Source organism: Vicugna pacos, chromosome 4, assembly GCF_048564905.1.
Source record: "Vicugna pacos chromosome 4, VicPac4, whole genome shotgun sequence".
NCBI lineage: Eukaryota > Metazoa > Chordata > Mammalia > Artiodactyla > Camelidae > Vicugna > Vicugna pacos.
Window position 1 is genome coordinate 76,808,671 of NC_132990.1, and position 15,939 is coordinate 76,824,609.

Here is a 15,939-nt window from a genome sequence, read left to right on the forward strand (position 1 = left end):
ACAGGCAGACACACACCATGGGGCGCCCGGGGCTGGCCGTCTTGGGCCTTGCTTGCTGCTTGGCAGTAGCGAGTGCGGCGAAGGTAAGCGAGCGCCCAGCAGAGGGGCCCCTCTCTGTCCGCCAGGCCAGACCCGGGAACACTGGGGATGGGGCCCAGCAGAGGGAAGGCAGACAAAGTCACAGGCAGAAAGACCCAGCCTGAGAAAGAGAAGCCAGCAGCAGTCCCAGCGGTGCTTGCTCCTCCTTTGCAGGGTGAGTCAGGCTGCCAGATAAAAGGCAGAACGCCCAGTTCAACACGAACATCACCTAAACCAGGAGGAATTTTTGATACATGTTCCACACAATATCTAGGACATAAATATACTTAAAAAAATCATCATTTGTCTGAAACGCAAGTGTAACTGGGCATCCTGAGTTTTTACTTGCTGAGTCAGCTGCCAGGCCCGTAACAGCCCCCGGGCTCCTTCCTCTCTCTAGAGATATCGATGTCGTCCCCTTTCCCAGAAAGGGGGACAGGGGCCCAGAGCAGACAAGCAACTTGCTCAGCATCACACAGCCTCAGTGGCTGAGCAGCAGTCTGGAACTTGGGCTAGTCCAACCCTGGATCTGCCTCCTAATGGAATCTCCAGCTTCTGTTCCTCCCAAGGGGGAGGTGACTGCCAGCTGGTTGCAACAGCTCCCCTCTGGAGTGAGAGCCAGGAGGCCCAGCTAACCCTCCCGGGGCAGCTATAAAATCTACCCTCCTGGGGTAGGAACAGGGCAAGGAAAGCAATTCCAGGAGGGAACACGAGCCAAGCCACATGCAGACAGCGCGGGTGCCAGCCAGTCCCTGCTCCCAGTAAGGACTCCAACAGGGCCCCTCAAAGCTGGTCTCTCCACCCTGCTCTCGGCACCCCTGCTGCCCGGAGGGAGGTCCAGGCACTGGTCCTGGGCCCCTCCTGCCCCCGGGAGGAGGTCCCTTCGAGGGAGTTGTTCTCTGGATGCTGAGAGGACACTGGTTTCCTCCATGCTACTCCAGCAGCCAGTGACACCCCTCCCCACGCTGCCATGAAGGCCGGGGTCCCATGCCGCGGGACCCCCCACCCCCGGGGCCCTCAGGCCAATCTCCGTCACACAGACATACTTTTGAGCAGCCATCTCCAGTCCCCCAGGCCCTAATCTGGCCCTGTTCCCTCTCCCAGCAGCTGGGGAAGCTGGTCAAGAAAAACAGGGGGGGAGGGGTGCCGGACGGGGCCTGCCTCCTGGGCCCAGACCCCCAGGCACCTGCTTCTGCCTCCCTCCTCTCTCCACTTCCAGCCATCCCCAGTCCGCACCCCAGCGAGGCCAGGGGGCCCTTGTTAGCCTAGACCTCAGAGGGCAGCCGGGGCCCAGCCAGGCTTGGGATGTGGGGCTGCCCTGCTCTTGCCCACCTGGAATCTAGCACAGGTGAGAGCTGGGAGGTGTCCACCTGTGCGCTTGCCCTGGTGGGCAGACTGGATGGAGCACTGAGGGTGGAGGCTGCAGGGAGAAGGGCCTGGCTCTGAGGTCAGGCAGCAACATCCCAGCAGGGCAGCTTCAAACAAGAAAGCCTCAGTTCCCTCCCTGGGCAGATAAGCGCCAGCCCCCAGGCCCCTCGTAAGGACAGGGCATGTTGGCCCATGTGGGACCAGCTCAGTGCAAAGGCCACATACACAGCAGTGGTTCTGGCCACCTCAGGTAGGGCTGGGGTCTTGCCCAACTTGGAGCACAGGGGCTGTGAGAACTTGGGACCTGGCTGGTTGGACACCATAGGGAGGGAGGAGAGGAGGAGAAAAAGGGCCTATGGCTCAGGGAGTTCACAGTTGGGTATGAAACAGTCAGTATCCACAGAGCATCTCCCACTGCCGGCAGCCAGACAGGCAAACAGGCCATGAGGGAGAAAGTGTTTTCACCCATCTTACAGATGGGGAAGCTGAGGCTCAAGGTCACAGGAGGCCATAGGAAGAATCCCAACTTTCACCTCACCTATCTTGGCCTCCTTGAAGGGCTTCCTTGAGTGAGAACACATGGGTGGGACCAGCTTTCCGTGAGATTCAGGGAGCAGGACACCCTGTGGGGCGGGGGAGGCAGGGAGCTGGCTCCTCAAGCCACGTGGGCAGGCGGCAGGAGTCTTGGTCTCGGGTGCAGATGGGCCCCTTCTTGACATTGTCTCTGGGGAGCCTCTGGGCACTCAGGGCCTGCTGGGTGGCCCTCGCGTGCTGGGGACTAACCAGCCCGAGCCCACCTGACCTCGGCCTCCCGTCCCAGCTGGGTGTCGTGCATACGGAGGGCGGCTTCGTTGAAGGCTTCAACAAGAAGCTGAGCCTCTTTGGCGGCGACTCTGTCGACATCTTCAAGGGCATCCCCTTCGCTGCAGCCCCCAAGGCCCTGGAGAATCCCCAGGAGCACCCCGGCTGGCAAGGTGTGGGGGGGTGAGGTGGGCCCTGCGGCCCCGGGGGTGGCCCAGGGCGCCCGCCATCCTCACACCAGCCCCGCCGGCCGCCCACAGGGACCCTGAAGGCCAAGGACTTCAAGAAGAGATGCCTGCAGGCCACCATCACCCAGGACGACACCTTCGGGGAGGAGGACTGCCTTTACCTCAACATCTGGGTCCCCCAGGGCAGAAGTGAAGGTCAGCTCCCGCCCGCCATGCCCGCCACCTACCCTGCTCCCACGGGAAGCCCCCAGGCAGCCAGAGGCCCGGGCCCAGCCCCTTGGTCAGGTCTGGGGGCCTCAGAGCTGAACTTCCCTGACATCTGCACAGAGTGGAGGGGGGGCACAGGAGGGGGTGCATCTGGGGTCACCGAGCCCGCTCCCCCTGCCTCAGTCTCTCACGACCTGCCCGTCATGATCTGGATCTACGGAGGTGCCTTCCTCATGGGGTCCAGCCAGGGGGCCAACTTTCTCAGCAACTACCTGTACGACGGCGAGGAGATCGCCACCCGGGGCAATGTCATCGTGGTCACTTTCAACTACCGCGTCGGCCCCCTGGGCTTCCTCAGCACCGGGGACTCCAGCCTGCCAGGTCCGCCGGGCACCGTGGGCTCGCGGCGGGGGTGGGGGGGAGGGAGGAGCCAGTGCACCCGGCCTGTGAGCTGAGCCCAGTGGGGCGCCCCCTCAGCACAGCCCCCTGACAGTCCCCTGGAAAGGCGCAGAATCCTACTTGCAGAGTGAGGGGGAGCTGGACTGTGAGCCCTAGGAGGAGCCTCTTGGCAGCTGCAGTGAAAGCGAAGAGGCTGCCGGTGGCCAGACCCAGAGGGATGCCCGGGGGAGGCCCAGGAGGACACCCACACCTCGGGGCAGGGAGCCATGTGAAAGAGACAGGAGATGGGACGTTGAGGTGGTGGCTTGGCCGACACAGAAGCCACAGGACAGACAAGAGGGGCTATGGTGGGGGCAGAGCGCTGCACGGGCCTGGCCCTCCTGCTCCCCTCCCCTATCCTGAGCCCCACCCACCCAGACTCACCTAACCAGCCTCCTGGGGACCCACCACACACCATCCTGGGGCTCCACAGTCTCCCTGCAGTCAGGGACATTCTCACCCCACCCACGTGGATTGTGCACCTTGTGTGGGCCAGGGTGTGGGCCCTGGCCAAGAGTCCAGGATTCAGGCCCCCGCCCCGCCCTCAGGTAACTACGGCCTTCGGGACCAGCACATGGCCATCGCTTGGGTGAAGAGGAACATCGCGGCCTTCGGGGGAGACCCTGACAATATCACCATCTTTGGGGAATCAGCCGGAGGCGCCAGCGTCTCTCTGCAGGTCTGGGGACCCCTGGAGGGGAGGGCCTGCCCCCACGGGTGTGGGAGGGGGCTGACGGGGATAAGGAGCAGCTGGATCCGACAGGCAGGGTGTCCTGGGCGTGCCCTGTGGGCCAAGGTGGGTGACAGGACCCCTGTGTGCTGCAGACCCTCTCTCCCTACAACAAAGGCCTCTTCAAGCGAGCCATCAGCCAGAGTGGCCAGGCACTGAGCCCCTGGGCCATCCAGAAGAACCCCCTCTTCTGGGCCAAAAAGGTAGGCAGTGGGGGTACCTTTCCATTCCTTCCTCCTTTCCATTCTCTGTCCTGGACCCCACATTCTCTGCCCTGACCACTGCGTCTCCCCAACCCCCAGATCGCAGAGAAAGTGGGCTGCCCCGTGGACGACACCGCCAGGTTGGCTGGGTGTCTGAAGGTGACCGACCCTCGTGCCCTGACACTGGCCTATAAGTTGCCCCTGACAGGCCTGGAGTGTGAGTGGGGGCTGCTGGGGCTGGGGTGGGGGGCATGGGGGCTCCACAGAAGGGAGGCCATGCTCCCGGAGGGAAGAAGAAGTGATGGCTGGCTGGCGCCCCCGGGCAGCTAGCTGCATGGTCCGGCTGTAAGGGGAGGAGGAGCCAGTCTTTCCTCCTGTCCTCCGTGGGTCTTGACCCCTTTGAGAAGCTGATGAATGTTTGGGCCCCAATTCCCAGTAATGCAGATGTATGCAACCACTTGCACAAAATTTGGGTGAGATTCAAGGGGAGACCAAGAGCCTCTATACTAGACAAACTCATTCTTTCCTCCAAGCATTCATTCAACAAACATTTCCTGAACACTTGCTGGAGCATCTGGCCCTTCCGGCTCTGCTGCTTTACACCCCAGGAAGGCCAGGGGACCCCAGCAGCAAAGGCCTATGAGTGCCAGTCTCGTCAGCCCAGTAGGCGAGAATTCGCTCTTGTTCCTTCTTCTAAGATAAAGCGCTTGGGGCCGTAACAGTGGCACTTTTACCTAATGGGAATTAGACTATGAGTGCCTGGCAGAACGAAACTGCAGCCAGCAACATGGCCCCAGATGCAAACCAACGCTGTATCGGAGGGTTCTGCCTCTGCAGATTCAACCAACTGCAGATCAAAAATGTTGAGAAAAAAAAAATCCCAGACGTTTCCAAAAAGCAAAACTTGAACTTGCCTCTTCTTGGCAACTATCTACATAGCGTTTACATTGAATTTACCACTATTTGCACAGCAGTTACAATTGTATTAGGTATTATAGGTAATCTAGAAACAATTTAAAGTACACGGGAGGCTGTGGGTAGGCTACATGAAAATGCGACACCGTTTTACATAAGAGACTCGAGCCACCGGATTTTGGTGTCCGATGGGGGTCCTGGTCGCAATACCCCAGGTTTGCAGAAATACTTTATTTCCTTTAGAGCTGAACGGGAGGGAAAACGGGCCAGACCTAATAACAGCGGAGCATCCAGCTGCCGAGAACCAGCCACTTGGTGCTCTCGGGGCCAGTTCTGGGGTCTGGAGGGATGTGCAGGCCTCGCACCATTTCTGGGCAGCGCACTAGAACCCAGGCCTGAGAGGGGGCACCGCTTTCTCCATCGGTCCCCTTGGCATTTCCAGGTCTTCCTCCTTCCTGATTTAGGCCCAGCAAGACGAGGGAGACAGGAAAGGGCCGCTGGCTATAGTGAGAGGACAGTCCTGGGCCCTGGACCAGTGGTTCTTGTTGACTGAAAAATGTACGTCCTAAAAGTTGAGAGTTCTGTTTTATTCGGTGGAATTTCCGAGGACTCAAGCCTGGGAGGCAGCCTCTCAGATGGCTCTGAGGGACTGCTCCAAAGAGGCGGGGGAGGAGCCAGGATATACCCCGAAGACCAGGGCATCGAACATCAGAAGAGTATTGTTAATTAAAGAAAACCAGATATCGCAAGTTAAGGAATTCAGTGCTTTTTTATGTATGGGAAGGTGCAAAGATCTGAGCCACTGAAATCGCTCCTCTGATCTGCCCCTGAGCTGTCCAGGGCCAGCGTCCTGTGCTTTCCCACCCGAGTTGCTCAGGGGACACCGCTGGGGGAGCTGCAGAGGCCGGGCCGCCTGTTTGTCTCCACCCTGAGTTCCCTCCGCTTCCTGTTGGGGGCGGTGGTAGCAGCAAATGACTACCACCGCATCCTTTTTTTACCGATTGGGCTGGCAATATTTTTCATTCACATTCTCAGAGCTGGTGAATTTGTGTCCAGGGATGAGTCTGGAGACTGTTCTGGTTCTCACAGCTCGGGAGAGGGTGGAGGGGCCGCTACTGGTGTCTGGTGGGTGGAGGCTGCTCAACTCCCTATACAGCACAGGACGGCCCCCGCGACCTAGAATTCTCCTGCCCCAAACGTCGTAGATCTGTGGCCGAGCAACCCTGCTCTCCATCAGAGGAGGCAGATCTCTGCCGCAGCCTCGTCAGGGCCGCGTCAGCTCCTGCCTCGGATGTCAAGGGGAGGGCAGGTGGGTGCCGGCAGGGGTGAGGACCTGCCGCTCTCCCACCCAGACCCCATACTGCACTACCTGGGCTTCGTCCCCGTCGTCGATGGAGACTTCATCCCCGATGACCCCATCAACCTGTACGCCAACACCGCTGATATCGACTACCTAGCAGGCTCCAACAACATGGACTCCCACCTCTTTGCCGGTCTTGACATGCCAGCCATCAACAACGCCCAAAAGAGCATCACCGCGTGAGCTGGGAGTGTGGGGCCCAGGGCAGCTGCGGGAGGTGTTGGAAGAATGAGGGAGTCAGCACCACGGTGGGGATGGTGGTCCATCTGTGGCCTTCTGCAGAGAGGGGTGCAGATCCCCTCCTGTGGGCAAAGGGTCCAGTGCTGGCTTGGTTCCTGCAGGGAGGACTTCTACAAGCTGGTCAGCGGGCTCACCATTGACAAGGGGCTCAGAGGTGCCAACGCCACCTTTGACTTCTACACCGAGCCCTGGGCCCAAGACTCGTCCCAGGAGACCAAGAAGAAGACCGTGGTGGACTTTGAGACTGACATCCTCTTCCTGATACCCACAGAGGTCGCCGTGGCCCAGCACAGGGCCAACGCCAAGTGAGGAGGGAAGGGTGGGGGAGGCCCACCTGGGATCAGGCACCTTCCCAGGGAGGCCGTGCAGGTGGGCGGCTCCCAGGTGTCCCAGAGGCTTGGGAAAGCATGCTTGGGTCCCCACCTGTTTCGCCCAGGCTTCACCGGGCCTGAGAGAGCCCCTCCTCCCCTCCCAGGCTTTATGAAACCCTCCTGTGAGCCTCTGCCCAGCCCTGCACGCCCTCCCACACCCCACAGTCCTTTTATTGGAGAGTCCTTGAGTCTGCCTTCCATCCCTCCTGCTGTGTAGGAGGAGAGACCACTGAGTGGTGATCTCTGTGGTGGGTTTCAAATTTGCCAACTCGCAAAATAACTTAAGCCTGTGGCCGCATTTAAAAACCTCCATGTAATAATAGCCAATGAAAAATGAAAAAATAAGTTAAGAATGCTTAAAAAGTAGGGAGGAGGGAGGGCATAGCTCAGTGGCGGAGTGCGTGCCTAGCATGCACGAAGTCCTGGGCTCAATCCCCGGTACCTCCATTAAAGGTAAATCCAAAAAAAAAAAAAAAAACCACAAAAAACAAAACAAACCTAATTACCTCCCTCCTCAAAAATAAAAACAAACAAATAGAAGTAGGGAGATAAAATCACACCTAGAAGTCTAGGATGAAAGCTTGGCAGGAACTTTAGCTCTGAGCTTCCTGTCAGTGAGGCCGAAAGGCAAACATCTGAGGGCACACACTATCTTGTCCAATCACATGAAGAACACAAATTCATCTGCAGAGAAAAAAACCTTCCTTGATCCTGAATTACCAAAGGAAGATGCCTTGAATACGTTCGGTGAAGCAAAGGACAGATTCAGCTGAAATCGTAGAACCCGTGAATCTGTAAATTGGCCACAGCTTTCCCTTCCCCAGGTGTAAGGACCCAGGTGGTGCTTGAGTTGTGCGGGAACTCCCTGGACCCTTCCCTGATCGCCCCACGGCCTCCCCTGGGGCCCACGTCTGGGATGCGTGGCCCCAGGTGAGCACCCTGCCAACCTGGGCGGTCTCCCCTCCCCGCCTCAGGAGCGGCAAGACCTACAGCTACCTGTTCTCCTACCCCTCGCGGATGCCCCTTTACCCCAGCTGGATGGAGGCCGACCACGGGGATGACCTCCAGTACGTCTTCGGGAAGCCCTTCGCCACTCCACTGGGCTACCGGGCCCAAGACAGGACTATCTCCAAGATCATGATCGCCTACTGGACCAACTTTGCCAGAACTGGGTAAGGCAGGGGTGAGGCCTCCTGCCGCCTTGTCCGGCAGCCCCTGTTCCCTCTCTTACACGTAGCCTCCCTGAGCCTCGGTGCCCCTGTCTGTGTACCTGGCTGGGCCCCAGGGTGTGCACGTGCCCAGCCAGCGCCCAGGATGCAGGAAAATGTCCCAGTGGTTCCACTCGGCCTGAGGGTGGAGGACTGCCCAGACAACCCGGGGCGGCACTGCGTCGGGGACATGGGTCTCCAACCCAGAGCCCCCAGGCCCCACTCAGCCACCCGGCTCCTTTTTTTTTTTTTTTTGAGGGTTGAAGTACTTTTAATCACGGAAGAGTCACTCAGCCTTTTCATGCTTGCTCCGCAGGGACCCCAATGTGGGCGAGTCAGCTGTGCCCGCGAACTGGGATCCCTACACCCAGGAGGGCGGCGACTACCTGGAAATCAAGAAGGAGATGGACAGCAGCTCCATGAAGCAGCACCTGCGGACCAGCTACGTGAATTACTGGACGCTGACCTACCAGACGCTGCCCACGGTGGCCGACGAGGCCTCCACCTCTCTGCCCCCCATGGCGGACTCTGAAGCCGCCCCTGTGTCCCCCATGGGGGACTCTGAGGTGGCTCAGATGCCCATAGCCATTGGCTTCTAAGGTCCTCGGCCTCCAGAGGCCACAGGGTGGGACCCCAGGGCCCACCTTCCCTCCTGAGCTTTCCCGAATAAAGCCTCTTTCTTCTGTCTGGAGTCTTTCTTTGCTGGAGGCAGGGGGCTCTCAGTTGTGGTTATAGCATCAGGTGCCAGGGCTAACGCATTTCCCCATGATCTGCCAGTCCTCGAGCTCCAGAAAGCTGACAGGACCATCCTCGTTTTACAGAGGAGGAAACAGATTTGCAGCAGTGAAACGTCAGAGCCAGGACTGGGATTCAGGTGTCGACCCCTCCATGCAAGTCTGCTGGCTCCGAGGGGCTGGGCTCTGCCCCAAAGGGTGGGCAAGGGTGGCGGCAGCCGCAGGCAGGAGGACAGCTGGGCTCTGCAGGCGGAGGCCTCCTCGGGACCAGTGAGTCCAGCCACATCCAGGTCCTCTGGGTGCGGGGAGGGACCTCTGTGTTCTAACTATGGTCTGGGAAGAGAGACAGATTCTGCCTCCAGCTGGATCCATATCAATGAAAGGAGAAAACATCACACTGGAAGGTCAGAAGCAAAGGATGTGAGAGGCTGGGCCCTGGGCTCTGGCAGAGGTAGGGGGTGGGAGGCAGAAGTCAGAGCTGGGACGTCTGGGAGCCTGGCCCTGGGCACATGCCCAAGGTCATCAGAGCACGATTCAAACCCAGAGACCCCAAAGCCAGTGCTCACAGCAATGTCGGGCATCTTCCCTTCCCGTTACCCATTCTTTAGTCTCTGTGGGGTGGGGGTGAGGGCTCAGAAAAGAGAGTCCAGAGTCCTGAGCAGCTCAGCCTGGGGTGGGAGGGGCAGCAGCACCAGGGGCCCTCTGACCACTTTCCCTCTCCAGCCGCAGACAGAAGACCTAGGCGGGGGGAGTGAGTCCTGCAGTGGGGGAGGGTGGGGGTGGTGGAGCAGGGGAAACCGCAGGCTGGCCTGGGGCCACTGCCCTGGACTCCCCGGCTTGGCCGAGGGCCTTCAGGTTTCGTGAAAGACCCCCGCAGCAGCGCGCGCTCTCCCGGCAGCTGTCCCTGCTCTCAGGTGATGGAGCCCAAGGGTGCAACACGCCCTCCTCTACCACATCAGCACCTGGTGACTCTAGGTGTTTCTACCTGCTGGGTCCACTCTCGGAGCCTCCTTGGGCCTGGCCAGTCCTGGGACGTGGCACTTCTCTCCCTTGCTGGGGGAAAGCACAGCTGTGTCCGTCACTCAGGACATCATATCCCCGGGTGCCTGGGCTGCATCAGAACCCAGGCTTCCCCACTGCTATTGTTATTATTATTACTATTATTATTATTATTATTATTATTATTATTATTATTATTATTTTTGCTGTTGTTGCTGTTAATGGAGGTACTGGGGATTGAACCCAGGACCTCATGCATGCTGAGCACACGCTCTACCACTGAGCTATGTTCCCACCCACCAGCTGGGGTGCATCAGAATGGCCAGGATCCGGGGTTGTGTTCAGTCCCTGGGCTGCACGGAGAAGGCCTCCCTGGCAGAGGCGAGCCCTGCTGTGGGCCTGGGTGACACCATTGAGACAGCGTGGGGACATCTTATTTTCACCTGGCTCTTGCCTTTAAAAGCCGATCTTGGGGACAAAGCTGAAAATACCAGTTGCAGGCTGGAGGCTGTCCAGGGTCCTGGAGGCTCCCAGCGGGGCCAAGCATTAACTGTATTAGCTCCTCTCGTGGTGAAGCCCAGGGGAAACGCGTGGGTGAGCTCGGGACAGTCTGTTTACCACCGCGATGAAAGGTGCTTCAGTATTTCAGTGGCAAGGCTGTGCCCAAGCACGCCCATGGGCTGGGAGTCTTGGTGGCAGCCCCCTCCCCTGCCCCCATGCTCCATATTGCAACCTTCCCCAAGGAAAAGATTCAAAGCACCCACCTCCCTGTGACATAACCAAAACAAACTTGGACAAAGAACACAGCATCTGGGGGGGCTGCAAGCTCTAAGGGCACCTGCCCAGCTACCCTTCAGGACAAAGTCGGTACCAACACGGCTGCATCTGAAAACTGGTGACTGCATAAGACAGTGGGCCTCAGAACCACATGGCTCTGACTTCACCTTGGCCAGAGAGGGATGGTGTAGGGTTCCTTCACTGGCAGGAGTCAGCACCCTTACGCCAGCAAAACAGCACTTACCCTGGATTCATCGGACGCCAGCGAGGATGAACAGCCACCCTGTGCCTGACAGAGAGGGGCAGGGGGTCTTCTAGTGAGTTTCTGGGTGAAATCAATTGTAGAAAGAGTTGCAGAAAATCCTAGAGTTGCTGGAAATTCTAGTTCACAAGTAGCAGAAATGCTTAAGGAATGAGGCCAGCTGTAGCCTTAAAAGCTGCACCACAAATATTTCTCCCAAACATAAAAGCTGTAGGAAAAGGAATTTTGAGGCCAGAGACAAGGGTTCCAGGAGGTAAAGGGTCGATCACGGGGCCTGGGTCGGGGCCAAGGATGCACAGCCCTGCACTGTAATCTTTACTATTTCCTTCCTTCAGCTAGCTTTGGGTTCAGTCTGCTATTTTCCTAGCTTTTTAAGGTGTACAGTTAGGTCACTGATTTGAACGCTTTCCTTATTTTTAATGTAGGTGAAATTTCTTCTTGGCACTGCTTTCACTAGATCCCATAAGTTTTTTGATACATAGCATTTTTGTTTTCATTCATCTCAAGGAATTTTCTAATACCCCTGGTGATTTCTTCTTTGATCCACTGATTGTTAAAGACTGTTTTGAGGGGGAAGGTATAGCTCAGTGGTAGAGCGTGTGCTTAGCATGCACGAGGTTCTGGGTTCAATCCCCAGTACCTCTGTTGAAACATAAATTAATTACATGATAAATCTAATTCTCCTCCCCCCGAAAAGTGCTGTTTAATCTCTACTTACGAGTACTCCAGTGTCCCGTCTCCTGTTCATTTCTGTTTTTATTCCACTGTGATTGGAAAAGATACTTTGACTCCAAGCTTTTAAAATTTATTAAGACTTGTTCCACAGTTTAACATGCAGTCTACACCGACCAAGGCACCACATGCCCTTGAAAAGAAGGCGTGTTCTCTGTCGCGCTCCGCACATGGCCGCCGGGTCTGACCTGACTTACTGTGCTGTTCACGCCCTGTTTCCTTCCTGGTCTTCCGTCTGGTTGTTCTAGTCATTATTGCAAGTGAGGTCTGAAGTCTCCAACTGTCTCCTTTTCTCTCCAATTACATCGTTTTCGATTCATGTGTTCTGGGGATGTGTTTGCAATTGCTGCTTTCTAGATGGATGGAACTTTCACATCAATACTGTCTTCTTCTCTTGTTACCTTTTTGACTTAAAGTCTATTGTGTCTGATAATAACATAGCCACCAAGCTATCTTCTGTTTGCTATTTTTAGAGAATATCTTTTCCATCCTTTTATTTCAGACTTTTTGTATCTTTGTAGATAGGTCATGTTTTTTAAAAATCCACTTTGTCAAACGCCAACTTTTTCAGGGGGCAATCAGGTTTATTTATTTATTCTTAGAGGAGGTGCTGGGGATAGAACCCAGGACCTCATGCACATTATGCGTGCGCTCTACCACTGAGCTCTACCCTCCCCCTGAACTCTGACCTTTAATTGGAGAGTTTAACCCATTTATATTTACAGTGATTATTAACATGGATTTCCTTCTTCCATTTAGCTATTTGTTCTCCATGATTTTTGATCCTCAAGTCTGCCATTACTGCTTCTCAAGGACCTGGTTAATTTTTCAATAGTGCACCATTGTGATTCCCTCCTTTCCTGCATATTCCTAAAAATTTTTTCTTATCGATTACCTTTGGGAATACAGTGAACATCTTAAACTCATAGCAACCTAGCCTGAATAATACCGAATTAGTCTCAGTAGTATACACACAGCCCTGTTACCTCCATCCCGCCCTCTTTTTGTTGTTGTCACAGATAACATCTTTATACGTTCTGTTCCCATTAACATAGATTTATACCTATTGTTTTATGAATCTGCCTTTTAAATCATATAGCAAAAAAGAAGAGTTACGAACAGAAGTGCAACAATACACTCTTTTAGAACTGCCTACTGGTTACCTCTACTAGGGTTCTTTATTTTTTCATTTGGCTTTGAGTGAGTGTCTAGTGCTCTTCAATTCAGCCTGAAGGGCTCCCGTTAGCATTTCTTATAGGAAGGTCTACTAATAACAAACTACTCTAACTTTGTTTATCTGGCGACATCTTAATTTCCCTTCATCCTCAAAGGATAGTTTACTGGATATAGAATTCTTCTTCTTTCAGTACTTTAAACATGCCATCCTATTGCCCTCTGGTTGCCATGGTTGCTAAAGAAAACTCAGTTGTTGATCTTATTGGGGACCCCATTGTGACAAATTCTTTCTTTCTTGCTGCTCCCCAGATGTCCTCTTTGTCTTTCAGCAACTGTGTTATACTGTATCTTGGGTGGGTCTCTTTGAGTTTATTCTGCTTGGAGTTCATTGAGCTTCTTAATGTGCAGATTTATGTCTTCCATCAATTTTGAGATGTTTTCAGCCATTATTTCTTCATATAATCTCTCTGTTCCTTCCTCTCTTCTCCTGGGACTCTCATTATGCATATGTTGTTACATTTGATGGTGTCCCTAAAGTCCCTCAAGGTGTGTTCAATTTTCTTCATTCTTTTTCCTTTCTGCTCCTCAGGCAGAATAATTTCAATTGCCTTAACTACAAGTTCACCGATTGTTTCTTCTGCTTGCTCAAATCTGCCATCGAATCCCTCTAGTTAAGTTTCCCCTTTCAGTTACTGAACTTTGCAGCTCCAGAATTTCCATTCGGTTCCTTTTTATTTCTATCTGTTCATTAAGTTTCCTATTTGTTTTTACATTGTTCTCTTGATTCTCTTTAGTTTAAAATTTTGTTTTTGTCCATGGTTTCTTTTAGCTCCCTGAGCATATCTAAGACAGTTGACCTAATGTCTTTGACTAGCGATGTTAAGATAGAGTTTCTGTCAAGTTCTTTTCTCCCCCTTGAACAAGCCCTACTTTCCTGTTTCTCTGTATGCTTTGTAACTTGTTGAGAGCTGGATACTGAGTATTATAATATGGTAACTCTGGAAATCAGATCTTCTCCCTCCTCTGGGGCTGTTCCGTTGCTTGAGGGCTGCAGCCTTCTGTTTCTGCAGCGACTCTTCTAAACCGTTTTTGCAAAGCCTGTGTTCCTCGTGCAGTCACTGCAGCTTCTGCCCCACTGTCCCAGGGGTCAGTGTGTGACCTGACAGAGGTTCCCTTGACAGCTGAAGTTCAGCCGCAGCATCCTTCCTCAGGTACTTCCCTGGCTGCTGTGTCCGATGAGGTTCCAGAGCCCCCAACTTGTTGATTCTGATAGTTTTTTACCCCCAGGTTAACTATTGTTTCCATGGAGAGACTGACCCCAACTCCACCATTCTCTGTTAAAAATGTTATTTTTTAAATCACTTGCATTTCAGGGGTTGTTGCTATGCCATGTGAGAGTACTTCCAAATTCGAATAGCAGGGGTTCTGAGTGGCTGTCTTAGTTTGGTGTCCAGTTTAGTGACACTGAGGTGACCATCTGCTCTGTGGCAGGTGGGCTTCTGTGCTTCCTTGCGTGAGCCATGACAGGCAGGCTGGCCCTTCTCACTTCTCCTGCATAAAACCACCCAGTAACCCTGCAAAATTTCCTGTTTGAACACAGAAATGTGAGAGTCTGCACCTCATTTAAATTAGCACAGGCAATGAAAGAATCAAGCCACAACACTTAGGCTAGAGTAGAAACGGAATTTTAATATAATATTCAAGTCTAGCCTTTGCTATTTACAACAAATAAATATTGTCCCTCCCCAAGTGGTAAACATTTTCTTTTCACCTTTTATACAAATATTCAATCCCCGCCCCCTCCCCCCCAAGCCTCCTTCCCCACTGACCCCCGTCCCTTGTGGTCTCACACAGCCCAGGATGCAGCATTGCGAGATTCGACATCAGTGGGCCTCGGCTGAGACCGTCCTCGCTTACCGGTTAAGAGTGTGGTCCATGAAGAGGGTCTCTCTCTCCTCTCCCGGGGGAGGGCTGGAGCGGGCAGTGGGTGAGACTCCCTCACTCTCAGTTGGCCCTGATGATGGACTCTTTGGTGCAGCCTGAGAAAGGCCAGAGTGGTGGGAGGAGGGGCCAGGACCCCCCCAAGGGCACGAGGAGAGAACTGCAGTGGTCAGACCCAGTGGATGAGTGGGTGCCCTGGGGTGCCCACGGGCACAGCTGGCAGTAACCCACACCTGGCAAGGTGTGAGGGAAGTGTACAGAGGGCAGTGCCCAGCAGCAGGCAGGGCTCCGTGCCCATTGGCAGCGCTCCTTGGCAAAAGTCAGCTAGTCCTCTGATTCCAGAGAGCAGAAGGCACCTAAGGCAGCGAGTGGTCCACGGGAGGCCAGGTCAGCCCATCGGTCACAGGCATCAATCCCGGCAGCAGGAGAGGTTCAGGGTGAAACTGGAGTCTGGGGGTGGCCTGGGTTGGCAGGTTGGGCAGAGGTGCCCGCCTGGCCGGCCTGGGCCACTGCAGTCTATAAGTGCTTAGTTGCCCGGCCAGCCAGACCCTGGAAAGGGTGGCTCTGGGGCTGGCCAGCTAGGGACCAGTTAGAAGATGCCCTTGGCAATCTTGAGTCCTTTCTGCTTCATTCGGGGGAGGGTAGAGCTGGCTCCATGCCTGACCTTTGCCCCCTTGGTGAAGGTCCGTTTCTTTAGGACAAAGTCATAGTTGGCGGTAGAGTTCATGGCGTAGAACACGTTGGCGTTGTCAGGTATCTTCAGCTCTGGTCAGGGAAGGGCAGGGGGGTTCAGCTGTGCTCATGGGGGCCCCACAGGACACCCCACCACTTGAGAGCCCCCACCAGGGCAGGTCTGATCCAGAGACCTGAGACTCCAAACGCCACTCCAGGGTCACCAAGGACGCCTTTGAATGACACCTACCTGGGACAGACTCTGCTGAGGCACTGATGAAACCTAAGGACTCTTGTTTAAAAAAGACTCTGGGGGGTTGGGTATAGCTCAGTGGTAGAGTGCATGCTTAGCATGCATGAGGTCTCGGGTTCAATCCCCAGTACTTCCATTAAAAAAATAAATAAATAAAAAGACTCTGACTCCAGAAAGCCACATCTCGGGCTGGCAAAGGTCGTGCCACCCCTACACCTATGCTACCTCCACAAAGCAGGATCAGCAGCTAGAACAAGCTTTCTAGAACCCAGACCACCTGCACCTG

The 15,939-nt window shown here is 54.8% G+C and overlaps 2 protein-coding genes across 9 annotated transcripts in view; one reads left to right on the forward strand and one right to left on the reverse strand.

Moving 5' to 3' along the window:
- CEL (carboxyl ester lipase) lies at positions 1–8,773 on the forward strand. Its single transcript, XM_006216617.4, has 11 exons — positions 1–83; positions 2,267–2,420; positions 2,508–2,630; positions 2,826–3,023; positions 3,629–3,759; positions 3,906–4,013; positions 4,113–4,230; positions 6,281–6,467; positions 6,630–6,833; positions 7,874–8,071; positions 8,424–8,773. The coding sequence occupies exons 1-11, from the start codon at positions 18–20 to the stop codon at positions 8,704–8,706; spliced, it is 1,770 nt and encodes a 589-aa protein (XP_006216679.2). The 5' UTR covers positions 1–17; the 3' UTR covers positions 8,707–8,773.
- Positions 8,774–14,456: 5,683 nt separating this feature from the next.
- The window catches only part of RALGDS (ral guanine nucleotide dissociation stimulator), a 45,760-nt gene continuing 44,277 nt past the window's right edge, over positions 14,457–15,939 (reverse strand). For 7 of the 8 annotated variants that reach the window (XM_072960387.1, XM_072960386.1, XM_072960384.1 and 4 more), the window contains exon 18: positions 14,457–15,493. In XM_072960387.1, the coding sequence (XP_072816488.1) occupies positions 15,318–15,493 (176 nt within the window). In that variant the 3' untranslated portion in view covers positions 14,457–15,317. The remainder of the gene's footprint in view (positions 15,494–15,939) is intronic. The other variant, XM_072960388.1, reaches the window with a different exon arrangement.